The sequence below is a fragment of the Phyllobates terribilis genome, unplaced genomic scaffold (genome assembly GCF_046119375.1).
Source record: "Phyllobates terribilis strain yellow unplaced genomic scaffold, ASM4611937v1 Scaffold_3__8_contigs__length_932513732, whole genome shotgun sequence".
Classification (NCBI taxonomy): domain Eukaryota; kingdom Metazoa; phylum Chordata; class Amphibia; order Anura; family Dendrobatidae; genus Phyllobates; species Phyllobates terribilis.
The window spans coordinates 555,560,316-555,586,308 of record NW_027362763.1 but is presented as its reverse complement, the minus strand read 5'-3'; the positions used below and the strand labels follow the sequence as shown (position 1 = coordinate 555,586,308).

Here is a 25,993-nt window from a genome sequence, read left to right as displayed (position 1 = left end):
ATCAAGCGCTACAAAGAAACTGGCTCCCATGAGGACCGCCCCAGGAAAGGAAGACCAAGAGTCACCTCTGCTTCTGAGGATAAGTTTATCCGAGTCACCAGCCTCAGAAATCGCAGGTTAACAGCAGCTCAGATTAGAGACCAGATCAATGCCACACAGAGTTCTAGCAGCAGACACATCTCTTCAACAACTGTTAAGAGGAGACTTTGTGCAGCAGGCCTTCATGGTAAAATAGCTGCTAGGAAACCACTGCTAAGGACAGGCAACAAGCAGAAGAGACTTGTTTGGGCTAAAGAACACAAGGAATGGACATTAGACCAGTGGAAATCTGTGCTTTGGTCTGATGAGTCCAAATTTGAGATCTTTGGTTCCAACCACCGTGTCTTTGTGCGACGCAGAAAAGGTGAACGGATGGACTCTACATGCCTGGTTCCCACCGTGAAGCATGGAGGAGGAGGTGTGATGGTGCTTTGCTGGTGACACTGTTGGGGATTTATTAAAAATTGAAGGCATACTGAACCAACATGGCTACCACAGCATCTTGCAGCGGCATGCTATTCCATCCGGTGTGCGTTTAGTTGGACCATCATTTATTTTTCAACAGGACAATGACCCCAAACACACCTCCAGGCTGTGTAAGGGCTATTTGACCAAGAAGGAGAGTGATGGGGTGCAACGTCAGATGACCTGGCCTCCACAGTCACCAGACCTGAACCCAATCGAGATGGTTTGGGGTGAGCTGGACCGCAGAGTGAAGGCAAAAGGGCCAACAAGTGCTAAGCATCTCTGGAAACTCCTTCAAGATTGTGGGAAGACCATTTCCGGTGACTACCTCTTGAAGCTCATCAAGAGAATGCCAAGAGTGTGCAAAGCAGTCATCAAAGCAAAAGGTGGCTACTTTGAAGAACCTAGAATATAAGACATATTTTCAGTAGTTTCACACTTTTTTCTTAAGTATATAATTCCACATGTGTTAATTCATAGTTTTGATGCCTTCAGTGTGAATGTACAATTTTCATAGTCATGAAAATACAGAAAAATCTTTAAATGATAAGGTGTGTCCAAACTTTTGGTCTGTACTGTATATATATATAAAAATGTATTACCAATTATTTTATTCTACGCTTATGCTGTATTTACTATGTATTGCTCTAGATTGAGGGTGTATCTTTGTCCCACCCCATATATATTCACCTAGCACTTATTTGTAGATTGTTGCTTGTATATATAGCTCACAAACTATTGCGGATAATGGTCTATGCTTGTGTGTATGTCCTGTTTTCTTATTGAACATGCCACGTGATATGTGATTATGTACATCAGGCATATTTTTGGATATATTGTAATCCATCGCCTTTCTTCCCACACTACACGCATCCCTCCCCCTACTACCTTCCCTTCATTTCTTACCCTCCTTTTTCTCCTTTCCCCTCTCCCCCCCCCCCCTTTTTCCTCTACTACTAAAAGTATGTGGCATAGGTGTACTCATACACTCCCACTTACCTCTTTATTTATTGCACCATGTTATCTTCCTCCACTGTTTAGCACTCTACACTTATATCCGCTACTCCTTATTTGTTCTCACACATCTATTCGTGTTATGTCATCTTCTTACACTATTCTTCTATATACTTCCTTATATCCGGTTCACACACACTCTTCACCTTCACTCCCATCACTGTGTCCTTGTGCGCACAGTATTCTTGATTTATATTTTTGCTACCTTCCATATTTGCTAAAGTAGCATCTTATATGCATAGTTATATATATTTTTTCATTCCACGCATATTTGCTTCATTGTAGTTGTACACCCCCCCTCTTTTTTACATCATTTCATTCATTCATTTGCTTCTTTGTGGACATTCCACACTATACAGCAGTGACCTGAGCGATCTCAGGTCTTCCTCATGTCCCGCTTTCTCTTTACCTCCAGTCACTTAGTTCCGGACACTGCAGCTTCCATATTGGGCATGTTGGTTGCTGTGGTTACCTGGCTGGCGTTGCGCGCTTGCCCGTTCTGCGTTCCGGAGAGCTGTGACGCGCGCGTCTCTATGTATCAGGTGACTCGGGTCACATGGACCCGATGTCAGCTGATGCATGACGCGGCGCCCACGGCTTCCGGTACCTCTGGACGGCGCATGCGCGCGCATCAAACGCTACCTGTTCACATTCATGTGTCTATAGTGGGATGCACGTGTCCCTACTTTAATTATGCATACCCGGTGTCACTGATTGGTCACATCTACCTATATACACGAGGTGGTTCATATGGACGGGGACCCCCTGACGAAGGACGCATGTCCGAAACGCGCATCGGGGTTGGTCGCGTGGTGTCTTTCACATAAGCTGCTTTACATACAGGTATGCCATTCATTTTGTTGTTTGTTGTCACCTCTGATATGTAACAGTGGGTGTCCAGATGTATCTGGAATTTGGTCATAAGCATTAAACACATGGTACCGTTACTCTATATTTAGGAGTTGGCCATCCATCCGTTATTTACTCTGGACATTTATGTGACCCTTATGATACGTTATTTGTATATCCATCAATATTGTTTGGCATATGTGTAGCGCCCCGAGGGTTCAGCCGCTACAGGGGTATTGCACCTCAGGCCAGAGGTGTGATATTCCACTCCCAGGTAAGGATGGAGTGTGGACCAGGGCTCAGTTAGCTGCATGCAGCACACACACCCCATTTCCGAAGGACAGCTCAACGGTGCTCCCACTAGACAGAAGTGCAGGCACGACCGACCATGTCCCTGCTGGAGTGGGGAGGGGGTGGAACACCCAGTGCTGTAGGGGCAGATAGGCGGCGGTTCCTGAGCGTAGGAAGGAGCCCATTGGTTGCTGGTCACCTGGGCTCATGGCTAGAGGGAGGTATAAAAGGTGGGCACCATCTTAGTTCTGGGTCAGTTCAGCCAGGGGAGAAGACAGGGAGTAGAGGCTCTGTAGGAGCTCTACTCCAGAAGGGCCTAGTGAGAGGCCGAGGAGGAGGTGAAGGGGAGCTGAGATTCTGGCTCATCTCAGCTCCAAGAGAACGGAACAAGAAAGGAACAGAAAGGAACAGAGAAAGAGAAGGAGAGACAGAGAAACAGAAGGGCTCAGGAACAAGAAGGTGGAAGGGACCCTAAGAACCCACGAGAATCCAGGGTGCAGGGTCAGGCAGATTAAGGGTACCGGATCCCAAGGTGGTGGAGGAGAAACAACCCTCAGCCAAAGACCGGTCGTCGTGATCATCTATTGGTGCGACACCTCATCAAACCTGCTAGGAAGGCACCATATAGGACAGCGGAGGACGGGGCCCACGTTTAACCGCACAAGTCCGCGGCAGCTGGACAAAAGTGGGTCACTGGTGAGGCAGGCCAGAGAAAGGATTAAAGGGGGTCCTGTGCCATGCTCCTGAACTGCCTGGGAGTTGACCGAGCCCCACACCTGGTGGACGCAGCGCGGCTCGGGCGGTCACTGCTGACAGAAGTGACCCGGAACAAATGAACTGTGAGTAAAGACCCTGGACTGTAACTTGTTGTCTGTGTGCTCCTTTGCGCCTCCAGCACTACCGGTACTGGGACTCTCACCACCATCACTCCCACCATCCACTACACTGCCCTGGGGCCGCACTCTTCCCGTGGGGAGTCACACCATCCCAGCTGCACACGTCATCGGCCCCAGCGGACTGCCTTGCAGCGGCAGTTCCTAATAACCGCAATCCACGGGTGGCGTAGTCGGACATTATCTGAAGCACGTAGCAGACTACCATTGGTCTGACCACCCTGAGCCGCGGGACCAGGCCGCCACTACTACCCCCAACGTCTCCCTACTGCCCGGATCCGCGTGCCCCACGGCCCAGGGGGCGAGTCATATGTACCTGTTGTCTATTATAGATGTTTATAGTGCAGCATAAAATGTTATTATTATTGTGTGATTCATTGATGTGTTTGGACACTGCAATGCGGCTTTCTTCCTGCATGCAGTACCACTTTTTACCTTAACACTAATAAAGGCTATTTATTCATATCCTTTGTCTCATTGGACCTATCATTCGGTGGTTCTCTCTTGTTCAGTGTGTGTTACCGAATGGTCTGCCATTCCTCATTGGTCCATATATTAAGCACTTGGTATAGGTAAGACCCGGCGAACTACGGGGTATATTATGGTCGGTGACCTGTGCTTTAATATTCAGCGTTCTTTTCCTCTCTTGAAGCTCATCAAGAGAATGCCAAGTGTGTGCAAAGCAGTCATCAAAGCAAAAGGTGGCTACTTTGAAGAACCTAGAATATAAGACATATTTTCAGTTGTTTCACACTTTTTTGTTAAGTATATAATTCCACGTGTTAATTCATAGTTTTGATGCCTTCAGTGTGAATGTACAATTTTCATAGTCATGAAAATACAGAAAAATCTTTAAATGAGAAGGTGTGTCCAAACTTTTGGTCTGGACTGTACCTAAACTCACCCGCAGCATATCAATTTCTGTAGCGGATATGCTAGTCTCCGCTGCAAATTTTGACCGATTGAAGTGTCATTACATGCGGTAGATTGCATAAAAAAAGCATTTTTTTCTGTAGTGTTTTTCCTGCCAAGAGATGCAGAAATTTCTGCAATCAAATCCTGAACGTACATAGCCTAAAGGTTTATTTCTTTTTTTAAGAACTTCTGAATTTTTTTCACCACTTAAATAAAAATAACAATCCATACAAGCTTGTTATCACCGTAATCGTAATGATCTGGAGAATCATGGTTCAGAGTAATTTTTACCAAAAAGGGAACACTGTGAAAACAAAAACAATGGCGGAATTGCATTTTTTCTTCACCATTTCATCCCACTTAGAATTTTTTTTTTACAGATTTTAATATATTATATGGTAAAATGAATTATGTCAGTCAAATCCATAACTCTGTCCCACAGAAAACCAAGCACTGGTATGTCTATAAGAAGGGCCGGTGTCAGCACCCGGGCAAGTTCTGGGGCACTGAGCAGGCGGGGGGGCCCAATCGCGGACGGGCACCCCGCCGGGCTATGGCCGGGGGAGAGCGGTGCCAGCGCCCGCCCTTCCCCACCGCTTGCTCCGGGCCCAGGCAGCCGGATACTTACCTCTCCCCGTGCCTCCGCAGATCTGCTGTCTTCCTGCTGTGCACTCCCTGTGACGTCTCAGGTCAGAGGGTGCGTTGACGTCTTTCCACCGCGCCCTCACCTGAGCCGTCACAGGCAGCACAGAGCGGTACGACGCTGGCTAGGCTGGAGCCCGGACCTGAGCAGCGGCAGCAGGTGAGGAGGAGTGAGGTGAGTATTTGATTTTTTTTTTTAATGTATGGAGGCATGGGGCATTATATGGGGGGTGACATCCTGCATGGGGCATTATATGGGGGGGTGACATCCTGCATGGGGCATTATAAAGAGGGGGGTAACATCCTGCATGGGGCATTTTAAAAAGAGGGGGGTGATATCCTGCATGGGGCATTATAAAAAGGGGGGGTGACATCCTGCATGGGGCATTACATGGTGGGGGAAAGGGACATCCTGCATGGGGCATTACATGGTGGGGGAAAGGGACATCCTGCATGGGGCATTATATGGGGGGAAAGGGACATCCTGCATGGGGCATTATATGGAGGAAAAGGGACATCCTGCATGGGGCATTATATGGGGGGAAAGGGACATCCTGCATAGGGCATTATATGGGGGGAGAGAAGTGACCTCCTGCATGGGGAATTATATGGGGGGGTGACATCCTGCATGGGGCATTATATGGGGGGTGACATCCTGCATGGGGCACTACATGGGGGGGGGAAGAGATATCCTGCATGGGGCATTATATGGGGGGGAGTGACATCCTGCATGGGGCATTATATGGGGGGGAAGGGACATCCTGCATGGGGCAATATATGGGGGAGAAAGGGACATCCTGCATAGGGCATTATATGGGGGGGGGAGTGACATCCTGCATGGGGCATTATATGGGGGGTGACATCCCGCATGGGGCCATGGGGCATTATATGGGGGGTGACATCCTAAATAGGGCATTATAAAGAGGGGGTGACATCCTGCATGGGGCATTTTAAAGAGAGGGGGGTGACATCCTGCATGGGGCATTATATGGTTGGGGAAAGGGACATCCTGCATGGAGCATTATATGGGGGGGGTGACATCCTGCACGGGGCATTATATGGGGGGTGACATCCTGCATGGGGCATTATATGGGGGGAAAGAGACATCCTGCATAGGGCATTATATGGGGAGAGAAGTGACATCCTGCATGGGGCATTATAAGAGGGGTGACATCCTGCATGGGGCATTATATGGGGTGGGAGAGTGACATCCAGCATGGGGCATTATATTGGGGGTGACATCCTGCATGGGGCATTATATGGGGGGGTGACATCCTGCATGGGGCATTATATGGGGGGGAGAAGTGATATCCTGCATGGGGCATTATATGGGGGGGGGGAGTGACAGCCTGCATGGGGCATTATATGGGGATGATATCCTGCATGGGGCATTATATGGGGGGTGACATCCTGCATGGGGCAATATAAGGGGGGAACAGCCTGCATGGGGCATTATAAGGGGGGGGGGACAGCCGGCATAGGGCATTATGTGGGGGGGAACAGCCTGCATGGAGCATTATATGGGGGCCAGTATCCTGTATGGAGCATTATAAGGAGACCAGTATCCTGTACGTAGTGTTATATGGGGGCCAGTATCCTGTATGGAGCGTTATATGGGGGGCAGTAGGGCCAGTATACTGTGTGCAGCGATTCGCCGGTTTCTGAGCTATTGTAGAATTTAAAATATATATCACTCATGTAATGTAAGAAGTGAAATCTTTGCATTGTACTATATACACTGCTCAAAAAAAATAAAGGGAACACTTAAACAACAGAATATAACTACAAGTAAATCAAACTTCTGTGAAATCAAACTGTCCACTTAGGAAGCAACTCTGATTGACAAAGAGTTTCACATGCTGTTGTGCAAATGGAATAGACAATAGATGGAAATTATTGGCAATTATCAAGACACCCTCAATAAAGAAGTGGTTCTGCAGGTGGGGACCACAGACCACATCCCAGTACCATAGCTTCCTGGCTGATATTTTGGTCACTTTTGAATGTTGGTTGTGCTTTCACACTCGTAGTAGCATGAGACGGACTCTAGAACCCAGAGAAGTTGCTCAGGTAGTGCCGCTCATCCAGGATGGCACATCAATGAAAGCTGTGGCAAGAAGGTTTGCTGTGTCTGTCAGCGTAGTGTCCAGAGACTGGAGGCGCTACCAGGAGACAGGCCAGTACACCAGGAGACGTGGAGCGGGCCGTAGGAGGGCAACAACTCAGCAGCAGGACCGCTACCTCCGCCTTTGTGCAAGGAGGAACAGGAGGAGCACTGCCAGAGCCCAGCAAAATGAACTCCAGCAGGCCACAAATGTGCATGTGTCTGCACAAACGGTTAGAAACCGACTCCATGAGGGTGGTATGAGGGCCCAACGTCCACAGATGGGAGTTGTGCTCACAGCCCAACACTGTGCAGGACGCTTTGCATTTGCCACAGAACACCAGGATTGGCAAAGTCGCCACTGGCGCCCTGTGCTCTTCACAGATGAAAGCAGGTTCACACTGAGCACATGTGACAGATGTGACATAGTCTGGAGACGCCGTGGAGAGCGATCTGCTACCTGCAACATCCTTCAGCATGACCAGTTTGGCAGTGGGTCAGTAATGGTGTCGGGTGGCATTTCTTTGGAGGGCCGCACAGCCCTCCATGCCATGTGCTCACAAGAGGTAGCCTGAATGCCAATAGGTACCGGGGTGAGATCCTCGCACCCCTTGTGAAACCATATGCTGGTGCGGTTGGCCCTGGGTTCCTCCTAATGCACGACAATGCCAGACCTCATGTGGCTGGAGTGTGTCAGCAGTTCCTGCAAGATGAAGGCATTGAAGCTATGGACTGGCCCGCTCGTTCCCCAGACCTGAATCCGATTGAGCACATCTGGGACATCATGTCTCGCTCCATCCACCAACGTCACATTGCTCCACAGACTGTCCAGGAGTTGGCAGATGCTTTAGTCCAGGTCTGGGAGAAGATCCCACAGGAGACCATCCGCAACCTCATCAGGAGCATGCCCAGGCCTTGTAGGGAGGTCATACAGGCATGTGGAGGCCACACCCAATACTGACCCTCATTTTGACTTGTTTTTTGGACATTAAATAAAAGTTGGATCAGACTGTAGTGGGTTTTTCAACTTTAATTTTGGGGGTGACTCCAAATCCAGGCCTCCATTTGTTAATAAATTTGATTTCCATTGATGATTTTGTGTGATTTTGTTGTCAGCACATTCAACTTTGTACAGAACAAAGTATTCAATGAGAATATTTCATTCATTCAGATCTAGGATGTGTTATTAGAGTGTTCCCTTTATTTTTTTGAGCAGTGTATATATATATATATATATATATATATATATATATATATATATATATATATATATATATATATATTTCTCTGCGGTATCTGTGCATCATGAATCGTGATATGTGTTAAAGGGGCCCACTGAGACTCTTTCGCTCAGAGACCAGAAAAACCTGGAGCCGCCCCTGTCTATAATGACAAAAAAAAACGCAGTCCTTAAGGGGTTAAAATACGACCAGGTCACAAGTAGAAAAGTGAAGCAGTGACCAAAACTTAACATTGAATAAACCAGAAAATAGCTGGAAACATGAAGCTCAGGCCTTTGCACGGACGCCATTTTGTCGAAGACCAGTGCAGACAGACGGGCGTCACGCTCATAGCCGGCAGCCGACTGACACCGGCGGAGGCAGGAAGTAATCTACAACTCGTCACTGGCCCGAACAGCTCTGCCTGACAGGCGGCTCATCGGCGCCCTGGTAGGACGAGCGCTGCAGGCGGGAACACGGCCTCAATCACTCCTTGCTCCAGCTCAGCGCCGCAGACAGCAGCATGGAGAACATGGTCGCCAAATACGTGTCCCAGAAGATTAGCAGAACCCGCTGGCGCCCGCTCCCGGCCTCCTCTCTGCAGCAGCCGGATGTGTTTGCAGCGGGCTCCTGGGATAATGAGGTACCTGCTGCTATGGTACTGGGCAACCGATCACGCTTTCCGGCAGTGTTGTGATCTGCAGCCACAGCAGATCAGTCATATAGACATGCTGCCTGAGAAACCACTGAGCTGCAATGCTCAGTCCACCATTAGCCCCATGATATGCTGTAAGTGACAGCAGCTGCCGTGACGTCACCAATATATAACCAGCCACATGCTGGGTACCAGGAGCCGGGGATTTGGCTGCACTCATCTGACATATCTCTAAAGGGTTAGCGTAGCTCCCATCACTTCCACAGGGAGTCACATCCCTGGATCCTTGTGTGAATAGGACAGGTAGATGACACCTGACAAACACTGGCTCATCCCGGCAGGTATCATAGATGGGATATCACCTGCTCGACTCTTGTGGATGTGAGGGGGGATTGTCGGCTCCAAACTACAACATCTTTATGTTAATGTGCAAATGAGGTGGCTGGAGCAGTGGGGGTGGGGTCGCAGGGTTCAGAGCATCCACCCTCCCACAATTTCTCCAGCTAAGCTCATTAGTATGAATCTGTGCAGTGGGGCTAGACAACCTGCAGGAAGACAGGTGCTCCCCGCCACACGGCTCCACCTCTTCATTTTTATATGTAACATGAAGAATGTTTTCCATGACATTGATGACAGGTTATCAATGTCAGATGTGTGGGGGTCCAGCACCCTCACTGATCAGTGGCTGGATGTACTCTGCGGAGTGGATCACCACCGTTCTGTCACACGGCTGAGTGGCTGCTGCACATCCTTCTGTTCATTTGAATAGGATCTGACCCGCATTACTGTAGAGCCACTAAACAGTGTGCCGGAGCTGTGGTGTCCGACTACAGATTGCATCCGGATGGAGCTGATCAGTGGGGTTGCCTGGAGTCAGACCCCTCCGATCTGAAACTGATGACCTATCCTAAGCCTTGTACAGCAGGAACTGTGTACATAGCGCCCCTTAGTGGAAGAAAATATTGTTACTTTCAAATGGATTTGGGACCTGACAGATTCCCACTTGAAATGCAGCATAAAAGGAAAAGGGTAGACGGATCCTAAAATTATGTAATAATCAGGAATGGATTACTTACATTCTTTATTAATTTCATAAATGTTTATAACACATTGGACCATTTCCAATGTGACCCAGTATTTGGAGGAAATAAAATCTGGCCTGTAAGAATCCCACACACAATAGAGAGAACCCCATGCACTTGTACGGACCAGGTTTGTTCTCCACATGTCTTCATTGGCATCCGAATGACTCTACAATGTGAAAACTAGTCATGTTTGCCATTTGTTTCTCAGCATTTTGCTAGTGAATAATAATTTCTTGCATTCATTAGAACTATTTTGGTCACACCATCCGAGGTATCACTTTTCAGTGTATAAATAATTTGCATAGTGAAATCCTGCTTACAGATTCCCTTTAATTTTTCAGGGGGTCCTGTCACAACATTGTTCCGTAGGATACATCTTGTAGGTGCTACCTCTTTGGACCAAAACCTGTCAGACTTATATGTGGATATCTCCTAACTTTTAATAGTTATAATACCAATGTGATAAATGTTTTCTCTGCCCATGTTCATTTTGTAGGAAAACAAAGTATCTCTATGGTCTACAGTAGACTTTGGCACAATCAACATGGAGGAAGATTACCTAGCTGACCCCAAGTTGTTGTGTGATATCAGACATAAAGGGGATGTGATGGACTTGCAGGTATGTGTCTGAAAGTATTACCTTAAGAATAAAAGTAAATCAGATTTATTAGATTACTTACACACCTTATAAAAATTGTGGTTAAAGGAGCCTCCCTGGTTTTATCCTCAGAATCTTTCAGCTATACTTTTTTCCTTTATTCATTAAAATACATAGCTCCTGTACGAGAGGAGACTAGTAAATGTACTGTATGCTACACATTAAGGGCACCTGTCACCAGTTTTTCCCAATATAAAGTAACGCTACCACTGTTAGGCCCTGTTTTACAGGATTCTATTATGCTGTATGTCCCCAGTCCCCACTGCAAGGCACAAAAATAGAACATTTATTAAACTCAAACGGCGTGGTCTGGTCCAATGGGTGTCTCAGGTCTTGATCAGACGCCGTCTTCCTTCCCTACTTCATGTGGATGATGCGTCCTATGTTCTCCACACAGTGTCCCCCAATCTTTCTCCTGCGCAAGCTCACTTCTCTGTGCCCTGCCAAGGTCAGATCACAGTACTGTAGTGTGCATGCTAGAATGCACACGAGCCGAGCTCAATGACGAAAAGAGATCGCAATTTTCCTGAAGACCGCCAGAGATCGATTTGCACATGCGCCAGCGCCATTTTCATGAAGACTGCAACCAGTGAGAGCGCTGCCCACAGCTAAGACGGCGCCAGCCTGAAATTTAAATGACTGCATGATGATGAGTCCAACAGGGGCAGCAGAGGGGCTGTGTCTGAGCTGAAGACCCTACCCATAGTCCCGCCCCGAGGAAACCAAAATGTATCATGATGATATAATGAAAACCAGGCTGCAGATTTTTACACTAAAGGTATGTATTAAATCAGCATGACAGCACCATATTGCCCATATCTTTAATTTAACATGGATGATCCTGATGACAGGTTCTCTTTAAAGGTGGTAGCATTACTTTGTATTGGGAAAACAAATATTGGACAACCGCTTCCTGACATGGCGATTTTTCTTTTTCGAAGCTTTTGCAGCTCCTGAGCCAGCATCAAAAAACATAAAATGTAATAGCACTTCATATTTTGTGTTAACTGTTCCACCGTGGTGCATAAATGAATAAAATAATGTATACTTACGTCCCAGACCTGCGCCACTCCTATATTCTGAGCCCTGTGTACCCCCGCTCGTCTCATGCTGTAAAGTGTCAGCTTCCGCTGATTGGCTGTAGCCATCAAAATTGTCAGTACAGAACTAACTCAACGCCCCACACTTGATTTCTGTCTAGTCTTCGTTTTTTTTAATTCATGAGGAAGGCAGAGATGATGCTAATCAATGTCTGCCTTCTCTATTCGGAGTCCAGCTGTCTTTGACACCCGTCTCTTTAATCTTCATGCAGCTGACAACAATGCGAGGATGTTATAGGATGTCCTCTTAGAGTTCTCTGTTAGACTGATCTGATGTTTTAAAACATTGGGTAGTCAAAAAAGGGAAAAAATGTTTGTTTGTTTTTTGTTTTGTTTTTTTTTTTAACTAAAACAAAATTGTATTCAGATTCTATATTTAATGATCTTTTATTGATTACTAACTTTTAAGGTTCATTTGTTTCAGTTTTTAGATCGAGAAAGAATCGTAACTGCCTCGTCAACAGGAAGAGTAACCATCTTTCGTCATCATCAAGGCAACCAGGTAACGTCATTCTAGTGTGGGATTTCTCCTGTTGGAATACATTGACCTAATTCACTTTTCATAATTAGATCTATCGTTTTATATGTTTATACTATAAAAGCGCATGCATCTTTATTTTTCCAAAGACTCTGTCAGAAAAGCAGAAATGGGAGTTTGCTCATCACCATGATGGTTCTGATGGCATAGGAGCTCCCTGCACAGGTATTGTGTGCAGCAATCCCGAAATAGTCTCTGTGGGTGAAGATGGCCGCATAAATCTTTTCCGAGCTGACAGCAAGGAAATAGTGAGGACAATCGGTAAGTTTAGTCATTGTAATGGTAAATCCAACCTCCAGCTACTAATTATAGCTTCTGAGAGAAAATGTGCAACTGTTCTATTGGGAAATCTGACAGGGTCCTGCAGTGGTAGAGCATATACATCTGCAGTGTTGCATGGCATTTCCATTGTATATGTGGCTGAGGTGATGGCTGTTGGCCAAATGATGGTTTAGCCAGCGGCTATCTCTGCTGTTTCTCCTATACATAGGAGTGCTCGCTCATCTGAGTGCTTTTGTGTTCTCTATGAGAAAGCCACTTCCAGACATCTGTCAGCGGCTTTTCATCAAAGGGGTAGGTGGCACACTGTTTGGTCATGGTAAAACTTGTGCAGAGTATTTGTTTCTTTAAAGGAATCTTGTCAACATAGAAAACGCTGTTAATCTGCAGGTTAATAGCACTATTAACCTGCCCAGTGCTCGCACTTAGCTGAATACTGCGGAAAGAAAACAAACTTTATTCCCCCCGGCAGTGTACTGGTTTGTCACGGGGCGGCGCGGGTTCAGTCATCGCTCTTGAGTATAGAGAGCGGCTGCTATAACAGTGCCCCCAGCCCTGACTGACAGCCGGCCCAAATGCTCAGCCAGTGTCAGTCAGGGCCGGTGGTGCGGTTACCTCCGTTGCTCTGTATTCTCAGAGCGGTGACTGAACCCCCGCCAGTGCCGCCGCTGTCACTGAAACTGGAAAGTTGCTGGGGGGAATTAAGTTCATTTTCTCCCCGCAGTGTTCGGCTAAGTGCGGGCAACTGGCAGGTTAATAATGCTATTAACCTGCAGATTAACCCCATATCAGCAGGTTAAAAGCTTTTTTTTTTTTTCTGGTGACAGGTTCCCTGATGAGAGCCATTTTCAGAGATCTTGTCAAACTGTAGTAGCTACAACGAAGGAACTGCGCACCAAAGGCACATGGGGATACTTAATTAGATTTTATTATGACTATTTCATATCCATTGATGACACCGCAATCAATATACACATACTTAATGTTTTGGGGGTAACCCCCTTCATTAGGTAAGACATAAACTTGTACCTAATATCAAAAAACTGACCGTCACTTCCAAAACATAAAATAGGTGTGTACAGGTGCTTACTAAGAGTAGCCATCTCCATATATAACTGGCAAATAAAGTAACACTCTGTAATCCTCTCTTGGAGACTAAAGACTCTCTTAGAGAGGAGTTAACATTAGATAGGTTCCTGTTAACAAGAAACGCCTTACCGTGGCTACTGGATACACATGAATTGGCCAATTTATGCGCTAAGATTTCTCAGTTATTTCAATTTTCTTGAGCTGTATTGCAATTCAAATTTAATATTTCATGTTCACATACTTAACATTACAGAGTGCTACTTTATTTGTTAGTCTCTAAGAGAGGATTAACATTAGGTAGGTTCCCGGTAACAAGAAAAGCCTTACCGTGGCTACTGGGTAAACATGAATTGGCCAATTTATGCGCTAAGATTTCTCTAATAGACTAAAATGTAAAATATATATATATTCAAATCAACCACCTTCTGCCCCTATTAAAATAGCAAATATGTTTATTTTTTACATTTCTATATCGAAATATAACCCTTGCAGTAAATGACATAAACAGAAATAAAATCAAAATGCAAGAATTGTTTTTTTTTTTCGGTTGCTTCACTCACCTTAAAAAAAACAAAAAAAAAAACAAACAAACAACAAAAAAACGCAGTAAGCCAGTGATTAAAACATATGTACCCTAAAAATGTCAGCACATCTGCATAGACAGAAAAATAAAAACATAATGGGTCTTTGAAAATGGTACAAGATCTTATTTTCTTGGTGTCACCATAATCATACTAACATGGAGAATCATCATGACTGGTCATTTTTACCAAACCCCTTGCTTATCCCCCCCCCCAGGTCCTGGACACTTTTACTGCAGCTGAAATGCGGGCTAGCACTGCACTGGATTTTTATGAGAAATGTAAGCAGCTGCTTCCCCCTAGTGTTTTAAAAGTTAAACATATCAAGACTTTTTCAATCATTTTTCATATTTTATACCATTATCAGCTAGTGTAAACCTGTTAGCAATCGCCCAACGAAGAATGAAAATGCTCATTTATTTGGTGATTGGATACCAAAAACAGATCAATAAAATCATCGTTCTCAGCAGCACATTTTCCAATGTAACAGATCATGTGCTGCCTATAAGAAAGATCTTCTATTCACGTGGAATGATCATATTGTAGATTATTCTGTTCGCATATAAATTGGGCTAGCTTGTCTAGACGGGACATTAAACCACCTCTGATCAGCTTGCACATAGCCGATCAGAGCGTTTAATGCCACAGTCAGCTCGTATACATGGGCTATTACTTCCCTCTTGTAACTGTGAACACATACTCATACCTCGCGTGTGTGTATAGACAGAAGCTATGGTTATCACCCGAACAAGCGTTTAGCTGACAGATTTATCTAATGTGTGTAGCCTAAGTATTTCATCTCATTTATATCTTTTTTATTTTTTTCTGCAGACGATGCAGATAGCAGTACCATCCATGCAGTAATTTTCCTCCGGACTACAGAAATCCTAACAGTTAATTCCATTGGACAGTTGAAAATGTGGGACTTGAGGCAACAAGGGAATGATCCAACACATATATTTTCAACGTAAGTTTAATTTTAATCTAATAAAGGGGTTGTCTGGGCCATGTATAATTGTGAAATATTACCGTAAGACCTAGATATATTGCTAGGATTTAACATATTTAATGTATACAATTAAGCCCCAGTAAACATATTAATTCAAATACCGCACTAGTACAAAAGTTTGTAAACTCTTGTTGATACAAATGTTTTCTTTGTTCTTAGTGCTCCTTTACACCTTCTCATCCCCCCAAAAAAAGGTCTGGGTTTCATCAGTGCCTTTTAGTGTTGAGCGAGTATGTTCTGTCCGAGTATGCTCGGGCCGAGCACCGAGGATTTATAGCTGCTCGGTGATATGTCTGAATCCCTCCCATGTGCATGATTTGCAACTGTTTGACAGTTTTATTACATGTGAGGAACGTGTAAGAAATAGACATTCCTCCCATGTAATAAAGCTGTCAAACGGTTGCAAATCATGCACACGGGAGTGATTCAACCAGATCACCGAGCAGCTGTAAATACTTGGTGCTCGCCCGAGCATACTCGGCGAAAGGGTTAACAGAACATACTCGCTCATCACTAGTGCCTTTTGATCAGAATATTGTCAGTTTGATCAATGTCAGTTTTTACTACCAGAGTTTGGTCAGAGTTTCATCTGGTTCCTCTGATAAAGGAAGGGAAAAAAATGAAGGTTTCTCAAGCTTCTCATATCCAACAGATATGAACAGCACATGGATTGCATATAGGTACTGTCCCTTTTTATTTATTTTTTTTCAGTGGACCCATAGACTTGCATTGACGAGTTTGATCACCCTGCTGATCAATGTCTGACAAGTCTCTGCTTTTTTGCGGACCGCTCCATCAGAATAAAAAAACAAACCGTTGACCGCTCCATAGACTATCATAGGTACGAGTGTTATCCGAGAAAAAGTAATGTCTGAATGAGCCATTATTCAAATGTGCACACTTTATAACCGCATTTGCAGCCGAACCACGAAGGAACAACTGGAAACAAGGAGTAAAGAAACACATGAAAAAAAACAGGATATCTACTAAATCTTAGATTTCTCAAAGTACCCCACTTTTATTCTAATGACTGTTTACACCCTCTAAGCATCTTCTCAAGCAGCTTCATCAAGTAGTCACCTGCAATGTCTTCTAGTGAACAGGTACGGCTCATCAAGAGTTCATTTGTAGAATCACCAGCCTTACAATAAAAAAAAGTTAAAATGTTTGCAGCCATCCAAGTGTGGTTTATAAATCATTCCATATCATGCTGAGGTCTATTCCACAACTGTTCTAAGCCAGAATATGGCAAGAACCACTCAGAGGAGTAAAGAAAGACGACAGTTCATCATTACTGTAAGACATGAAGGTCAGTCACTTCCAAAAAATTTCTAGAAATTTGAATGTATCCTCAAGTACAGTGATGAAAACCATTAACTGCTATGATGAAACTGGCTCTCATGAGGACCAGCCCAGGAAAGGAAGACAAATAACATTCTCTGCTGGAAAGGATAAGTTCATCAGAGTTGACAGCCCTAAGAAATGAAGCAGACACTTCTCAAAATTATCTGTCGATACATAAGCGTGAGAGAAGCCAGCCTTTATGCTCAAATTTCTTCAAAGAAGCCACTATTGAGGAACACAAACAAGAAAATATTTGTTGAGGCCAAGCAACACAATGACTACACATTAAATTGGTGGAAATCTGTACTGTGGTCTGATGAGTCCAAATCAGAGATTTTTGAAAGGTGCTAATTTACATACGATATGGCCTCAAAATCAAATGCATCATTACATTGAAATATTGTTGAGCCACTACGCCCCTGCTGGTAGTATATCGTCTGCTACTAACTGTTCTTAGTGGGGAATACTACTAAACCTCTAGCTTGATTTTGAGGCCATATCACATGTAAATTAGCACCTTTTGAATTTACATATAGGAAAATATATCCAACTGCCTTGGTACTTTGGCTTTGTGTATGTGCTCTAAAGCCCGACATTTTCAATAAATATACATGCCTAATTTTCTTCTTGTTTGAAGGCACTATAAGGGTAAGTGCAGACGATCAGTAAACGCTGCGGTTTGGACGCAGCACACTTGCTCTGCGTGCAATCCGCAGCGGCTAGATGTTGTAGCATAGTGGATGGGATTTGTACAAATCCCATGCCCACTATGCGTCTCCGTGCTCCTGCGGATCACCTGTGGAGACGGATATGTGGCGCGTCTTTACAGACCGCAGTATGTCAATTTCTCTTGCGGAGACGCTGGTCTCCCCAAGAGAAATTCTACCAGTACAATGTATAGGATGCGGTGAAGCCACAAGCGTTCAATGACTTTTTCTTAATGTGATCAACTCTGGAGGAAGTTTTCCGCCGTCATCCACTTCTTGGTTTCCATAACCTTTTTTTTCTTTAACCCCTTTACAGCCTGTGGCGTATTAGTACGCACCAGGCTGTAACCCCCTGTTCAGCGCGGACTCTGGCGCTAAGCCCACACTGAATCGGGCACATGTCAGCTGATTATTACAGCTGACATGTGCCCGCAACAGCCACGGGTGGAATCTGGATCCACCCGCGGCTGTTAACATGTTAAATGCCACTGTCAATCTCTGACAGCGGCATTTAACATCGTCGCGCGGGAAGCGCATCATTTACCCCGCCCATCAGTGACCCTGTCAACAGACTCCAGTTGTTGTCATGTGCTGATCTCTGAGCGCCACCTAGCAGTCGGCGCTCATAGCACAGGAGCATTTCTGCTACACAGAGGTGATCTGCTCATCACCTCTATGTAGCAGAGGCAATCAGACAAGTGCTGCTTCTAGTCTCGTATAGAGACTATAGAAGCAAGCAAAAAGTGAAAAAAAGTTTAAAAATATAAAAGTTTAAATCACCCCCCCCTTTCGCCCCATTCAAAATAAAATAATTTAAAAAAAAACCACACACACATTTGGTATTGCCACGTTCAGAATCGCCCGATCTATCAATATAAAAAAAAAAATAATCCGATCGGTAAACGGCGTAATGAGAAAAAAAAATTTAAACGCCAGAATTACATTTTTTGGTCGCCGCAACATTGCAATAACGGGTGATCAAAATATCGGATCTACCCCAAAATGGTATCAATAAAAACTTCAGCTCGGCGCTCAAAAAATAAGCCCTCACCCGGCCCCAGATCCCAAAAAATGGAGAAGCTAAGGGTCTTGGAAAATGCCGCCATTTTTTTAATTTTTTTTTTTTTTTTTTAGCAAACTTTGGAAAAAAAATTTCACCACTTAAATAAAAAAAGAACCTATACATGTTTGGTGTCTACAAACTCGTAATGACCTGGAGAATAATAATGACAGGTCAGATTTAGCATTCATTGAACGTGGTAAAAAAATATTTTAAAAAATCTGTGGTATTGCACTTTTTTTGCAATTTCACCGCACTTGGAATTTTTTTCCTGTTTTCTCGTACACTATATGGTAAAACCAGTAATGTTGTTCAAAAGTACAACTCGTCCCGCAAAAAATAAGCCCTCACACAGCCATATTGACCAAAAAATAAAAACGCTATGGCTCTGGGAACAAGGGGAGCAAAAAACGAAAATGCAAAAAAACTGAAAATCCCAGGGTTGCGAAGGGGTTAATATACAGTTGTGCTCAAAAGTTTACATTCCCTGACAGAATTTTTCCTTTCTTGGCCTTGTTTCAGAGAATATGAATGATAACAAAAATAACTTTTCCTCCACTCATGGTTATTGGTTGGGTGAAGCCATTTATTGTCAAACTACTGTTTTTTCTCTTTTTAAATCTTAATGACAGCCCAAAACATCCAAATGACCCTGATCAAAAGTTCACATACCCCAGTTCTTAATACCGTGTATTGCCCCCTCTAACATCAATTACAGCTTGAAGTCTTTTGTGGTAGTTGTGGATGAGGTTCTTTATTTTCTCAGATGGTAAAGCTGCCCATTCTTCTTGGCAAAAAGCCTCCAGTTCCTGTAAATTCCTGGGCTTTCTAGCATGAACTGCGCTTGAGATCTCCCCAGATTGGCTCAATGACATTGAGGTCAGGAGACTGAGATGGCCACTCCAGAACCTTCACTTTATTCTGCTGTAGCCAATGACAGGTCGACTTGGCCTTGTGTTTTGGATCGTTGTCATGTTCGAACGTCCAAGTACGTCCCATGCGCAGCTTCCGGGCTGATGAATATAAATTTGCCTCCAGTATTTGCTGATAACGTGCTGCATTCATCTTTTCTTCAACTTTTACCAAGTTTCCTGTGCCTTTGTAGTTCACACATCCCCAAAACATCAGCGATCCACCTCCGTGCTTTACTGTAGGAATGGTGTTCCTTTCATCATAAGCCTTGTTGACCTCTCTCCAAATGTAACGTTTATGGTTGTGGCCAAAAAGTTCAATTTTGGTCTCATCACTCCAAATGACCTTGCTCCAGAAGTTTTGAGGCTTGTCTCTGTGCTGTTTGGAGTATTGTAGGCGAGATACTTTGTGGCATTTTCGCAGTAATGACTTTCTTCTGGCGACTCGACCATGCAGCCCATTTTTCTTGAAGTGCCTCCTTATTGTGCATCTTGAAACAGTCACACCCCTAGTTTTCAGAGAGTCCTGAATTTCAGCTGATGTTATTTGTGGGTTTTTCTTTGCATCCCGAACAATTTTCCTGGCAGTTGTGGCCGCAATTTTTGTTGGTCTACCTGACCGTGGTTTGGTTTTTACAGAGCTCCTGATTTTCCATTTGTTAATCACAGTTTGAATGTTGTTGACTGGCATGATCAATTCATTGGATATTTTCTTGTATCCCTTTCCTGTGGTATACAGTTCAACTACCTTTTCCTAGTAGATCCATTGACAATTATTTTGCTTTCCCCATGACTCACAATTCCGAAACGTCAGTGGCTGGATGAAAGATGCAAGAGTCTGTCTGGATCCCAGAAACTCCCTCAGCTTTTATGCACACAACACTAATTACAAGCAAACAGGTCACAGGTGAGGATGTTACCTTTAGTAGCAATTCAAACCCATTTGTGTCAAATTCTGTGCATGTTATCAGGCCAAAATCACCAGGATTTGTGAACTTTTGATCAGGGTCATTTGGATGTTTTTGGTTGTCATTAAGAAAACACAGTAGTTTGACTATAAATGGCTTCACCCAACCAATAACCATGAGTGGAGAAAAAGTTGTTTTGTTAACATTCATATTTTCTGAAACAAGGCCAAGAAAAGAAAAATCATGCGGGGGTATGTAAACTTTTGAGCACAACTGTATGTGACACTTGACTCTGAGAAAAGGTAAATTCCATAGCTACCTCTTTTTGGCTTTTGCCTGACTTCGCTCTCAGAATAATAAGTTTCCTAACATTTGGTGATAGATTTGTCTTTGTTTTAACCTAAAAACACACACAAACTAAAAATTTAGGCAAAATTTGACTACGCATGACAAAATATGCAAAACATTTGTCTGGACAAATGTTGAAAACTATGTCAAACACAATTTTCATCCTTCTAGCTGACGACCATTTGCTTCCAGTTTACTAAAATCACCAGTAAAATGGCATCACAACAACCAGACAGAAGTAATCGCACTTTTAACAAACAAAATGCAAAACTTTTGGTCGTCACTGTAGTCCTCCATATTCATGAGCTTTTTATAACTCAACCTACACCACTGATTGGCAGCTTTTTGCCTATGCTCAGTGCTCAAAGGAATGGAGATCTACAGCAGATCAAAACTGATGCAAGCTGCCCCACAAGTAACACATCACTGGACTGGAACTAGGGTCTCTGCTCTCAAATGGGTAACAACAATCTGGTGACACATTCCGTTTAACCCCTTCGCAACCCTGGGATTTTCCGTTTTTGCATTTTCGGTTTTTGCTCCCCTTGTTCCCAGAGCCATAGCGTTTTTATTTTTTGGTCAATATGGCCATGTGAGGGCTTATTTTTTGCAGGACAAGTTGTACTTTTGAACGACATTACTGGTTTTACCATATCGTGTACGGGAAAACGGGAAAAAAAATCCAAGTGCTGTGAAATTGCAAAAAAAGTGCAATACCACAGATGGTTTTTGTTTTTTTACCACGTTCACTGAATGCTAAAACTGACCTACTATTATTATTCTCCAGGTCATTACGAGTTCGTAGACACCAAACATGTATAGGTTATTTTTTTATTTAAGTGGTGAAAAAAAAATCCAAAGTTTTCTAAAAAAAAAAAAGCGCCATTTTTCGGGATCTGGGGCCGGGTGAGGGCTTATTTTTTGCGTGCCGAGCTGAAGTTTTTATTGATACCATTTTGGGGTAGATCCGATGTTTTGATCGCACGTTATTGCATTTTATTGAAATGTTGCGGCGACCAAAAAACGTAATTCTGGCGTTTAGAATTTTTTTCTCGTTGCGCCGTTTACCGATCGGATTAATTTTTATTTTTTTATATATTGATCGGGCGATTCTGAACGCGGCAATGCCAAATATGTGTATGTGGGGCTTTTTTTTTTTTTTTTTTTTTTTTTTTTTTTTTGTGAATTGGGCGAAAGGGGGGTGATTTAAACTTTTATATATTTTTAAAAACCTTTTTCTTTTTCACTTTTTGCTTGCTTCTATAGTCTCCATAGGAGACTAGAAGCAGCACTTGTCTGATCGCCTCTGCTACATAGAGGTGATGAGCAGATCACCTCTATGTAGCAGAAATGGTCCTGTGCTATGAACGCCGACCACTAGGTGGCGCTCATAGCGATCAGCACATGACAACCACTGGAGTCTGCTGCAGACCCAGGGTTGTCATGCCCACGCATCGGTGACCCGCAATCACGTGACAGGGTCACCGATGGGCGGGGTAAGTGACGCGCTTCCGGCCTGGCGATGTTAAATGCCGCTATCAGAGATTGACAGCGGCATTTAACATGTTAAGGCCGCTGGTGGATCGCGATTCCACCCGCGGCTGTTGTGGGCACATGTCAGCTGTAAGAATCAGCTGACGTGCCCGGTTCAGTGCTGGCTCAGCGCCGGAGCCTCCGCTGAACCGGGGGTTACAGCCTGGTGCGTACTAGTACGTCCCAGGCTGTAAAGGGGTTAAGAAGGGGTTGTAGCGGACAACCTTTATAAAGATTCAGTTTTGGACTTCAGTTTGCAAAAACTAGATTTGGGTGGATTGGCTCGCAGAACTTAGGTTTATGGCAACTGGATGTGAGGCGAATCTCTTGCCTTCCAGGATCTCCTGCACTGCTTTTTATTAGTCTAGCTGGTGCTTGATCATCTGTGCGTCACATCGCAATAACATCACATCTGTAGTCTTGTATTTGTAAAGAAAAAAATTAGTTTATCCTAAGTACTTGTGGGATTTTGCCTTAATCTGGTGGGTAATAACCTGGCTGGGCTATATTTAGTTTATTTTTTTTAATTCCTGTATATTATTATTACGTTTTTCTATTATTCCAAGAAAACAGAAAAGCAAAATAAATCTTACATCCTCCCCAAAAAAATAAAAATGGACACATATATTGTCACGTAAGTTGTAGGAAAGACCAAGTGCAACACTAAGGGAAGGTGAAAAAGCGGGTAGTGGAGACCTACTAGGCTGACTTATATTACAGTCTTCCTCTAATGTACCTATATTGGTTCCGCTCCAATCGCCACACAGGAACCTCGCCCTGTCTTTCCTTGGCGTTTGGACCTGGCTGGGGAAGGGAGGGTATGAGCGCTATTAAAGACAACATGGTGGAACAAACAAGGGAAGATAGCTTAGCTTTAGTCGACTTCAGAGAGATGAACACACGTCCTCTTAGCGCCAGAGAGGAAGAAGTACTGTACTAGCTCCAAGCTTTTACAAGATGTCATGTGAGTATGGCCAGCACCTCCCTCTAGCAAACAGCAGGTATTTATACACCCAGTCCAGGGTGTTAATTAGCAAGAGGAAGGTAGCCGCTGAGTCCTAGAGAGACAACTTCTAAGAAGGTGTCTGTAATGCCAAATGAAGAGATCTCCTGTAACCAACTGCAGGGCAACTGTCTGTCACTGCTGACACACCCGTGACATACGACATTGGTGCATTTTGCCAGAGAGCTTTGATTAGTCTATGTCCAGACCAAGATAAAATCAATAATAGAACCCAAGGAAATAGTCTGATATCCAACTTTTTTTCCTAGTTATGTGGCATCTACACTGGTTATATGTATTAATCAAAGTATGCACAAGACCTTAAAGAAGTACTCCCAAGAAATGTTTTATTTGCCTAAACCTGTCTAAATATGTGTGCCGTGTAATATAAGTGCAATACGATTTTCACCAATCGCTGCCTTCTCCGTTTTCCAGCACCACTCTGGTCCTCTTCTCATTCATGTGACTGCAATTCCGACTTGACTGGCTTTTACAGTGGAGTTCTATGGTGCGTCAGAGCGAGACTCCATAGGCTTACGTTGCAATAGCGACTTGCTGTTTACACGGAGCGCAGAGTAATCCAGCGAGTCGGAATTTTAGTGACATGAATGAGAAACGTGATGGAAACCGGGAAAGACTGTGATTGATGAGTACTTTATTTCACAACTTGCGTATCTACAAAGGTTTAACTAAAAAAAAATTTAGTGCTTCTTTAACCTCTACAAATTAACCTTACAACTGAAGTTTTAAATGTTTGCAAAATTAAGATTTGTATGACTGTTACGAGTTAGTGTGTTTAAAGGGCTGTCCAAGGAATAAAAATGGTTAATAATCTTTATAATTTTTATGGATGATGCTGGCTTTACACCAAACATTAAGATTTTCTTCCATCTCCTTGCTAGAGTCAATGACCGCACACCATTACACTGCTTAGATAGACATCCAAGTCAGCAGCATGTTGTAGCTACAGGTGGTCAGGATGGCATGCTCTGTATCTGGGATGTCAGACAGAGCCGGGCACCAATATCGCTCCTTAATGCCCATGATGCAGAGAGTAAGTAGTCACCATCACATCTGCTTTATCTGGCCCTACTTAAAGTATAAATAAAATAATATTCTGTTCCTTTTCTGTGGTGTTTTTTGTAGTGTGGGAGGTCCATTTCCATCCTTCAAAACCTGATCATTTATTCACGTGTTCGGAGGATGGGTCTTTGTGGCACTGGGATGCATCAGCTGACGTTCTGGAAAGACCCTCATTTCTTTTAGGTGAGTATCCATCCGGTAAATGTTGAGGAGTTGTTCCTAGAACAATAGAATAGAAGTACTAAGCACATAACAATACTAATGGAAGACTTGGCATTAGCTGTGATTCTGCTCGATTGATACCAATGGAGAATAAAGTGTGACATCCCCACCGGTTACTATAATGATTGTGCTGCGGGTTTTGAGAATAGGTGAAAGCATATTGTTGTTACTCTTGTGCATGAGCACAGACGATGAGCTGAAGGTCTGGGTGCACAATACAGCACCTATAGCCCATTCATTCTAGTGATCACTAGAAGTCTCAGCTGCCTGATCCACACTGATCACTTGTGACTAGTGATGAGCGAGCATGCTCATTACTCGAGATTTACGAGCATGCTCGGGTGTTTGGCGAGTATTTTCAGCGTGCTCAGGTGTTATGTTTTAGTCACTCCGTGTGCATGATTTGCGACTGTTTGACAGCTTTAATACATGTGAGGAGTGCCTGTTTCTTAGATACTCCTCACATGTATTAAAGCTGTCAAACAGTCGCAAATCATGCGCACGGAGTGACTCAAACATAACACCTGAGCACGCTAAAAATACTCGGAAAACACCCAAGCATGCTCGCCGAAAGCTCATACTCGCTCATCACTACTTGTTACCCATCTGATCACTGTTTCTTTTTATTGCACAGGAGGAAGAGGAAGTGTAAACTTGTCCCGTAGTACTGTGGGGCAGTCTTTTAGTCAGTCATTGATGACCGCTTGGCTAAATAGTGATCCCACAAAAGGACACCTAGAAATTACCAACCTCCTACCCAGCAGGACTCTATCTGTAAACAGCCTGGATGTTTTAGGAGAATATCTTGTCTGTGGTACTGATGCAGAATCGATCTACGTTCTCAAGCGACCATTTGCGTAAGGAACAAAGAACGGAACCAATCGAGGGACTAGCGAAACTAAAATAAAGGTTCGGTTGCTGTAGACTGGATGCACTTGCTCAATGTTAAAGTGTTTTTTTTTTGTTTTTTTTTTTACTATAAAAATAATTAAATGACTCCACTGTCAAATATATTTGTTTAAAAAATAAAAAGTGATGTTTGACATTCATCTTTTCTGCAATTTATGTTCTACAAAGTATAAACATACAAAGTTTTTATTTTCCTTTCCGTTAAAATATATAACACTAACATATAGTTGTCACTATATATAAACCCCATGCCACTCGGAGGTTTTGAAAATGGTGCTTTCTTTTGTTGCTGATTACCCAGAAGTCCCAGTAATCATGGTCGGAGACTTATCCACCCAGGGCTGTGGAGTCGGAGTCTGTGTCCATTTTGGTGGAGTCGCTATAAAATGGACCGACTCCAACTTCTAAAATATATAATAAATTGGGTACAGTAGTTCAATGCAGTTTGTGGGGAATATTTTTTCATAAGAATTTGGGAAAGTTATGAAATGTCCTATAAATGTCTGTCCTATTCCTGATCTAAGGGTCAAGACTTTTAG

General features: G+C 43.7%; 1 protein-coding gene across 1 annotated transcript; it reads left to right on the top strand.

Annotated features, from left to right (window-relative positions):
• The first annotated feature begins 8,777 nt into the window (after nucleotides 1-8,777).
• Nucleotides 8,778-25,594, top strand: NUP43 (nucleoporin 43). Its single transcript, XM_073671406.1, has 8 exons — nucleotides 8,778-9,075; nucleotides 10,669-10,791; nucleotides 12,355-12,432; nucleotides 12,558-12,729; nucleotides 15,249-15,384; nucleotides 24,143-24,294; nucleotides 24,387-24,506; nucleotides 25,180-25,594. Exons 1-8 carry the CDS (start codon nucleotides 8,956-8,958, stop codon nucleotides 25,404-25,406), a joined length of 1,128 nt encoding a protein of 375 aa, XP_073527507.1. The 5' UTR covers nucleotides 8,778-8,955; the 3' UTR covers nucleotides 25,407-25,594.
• The last annotated feature ends 399 nt before the right edge of the window (nucleotides 25,595-25,993 follow it).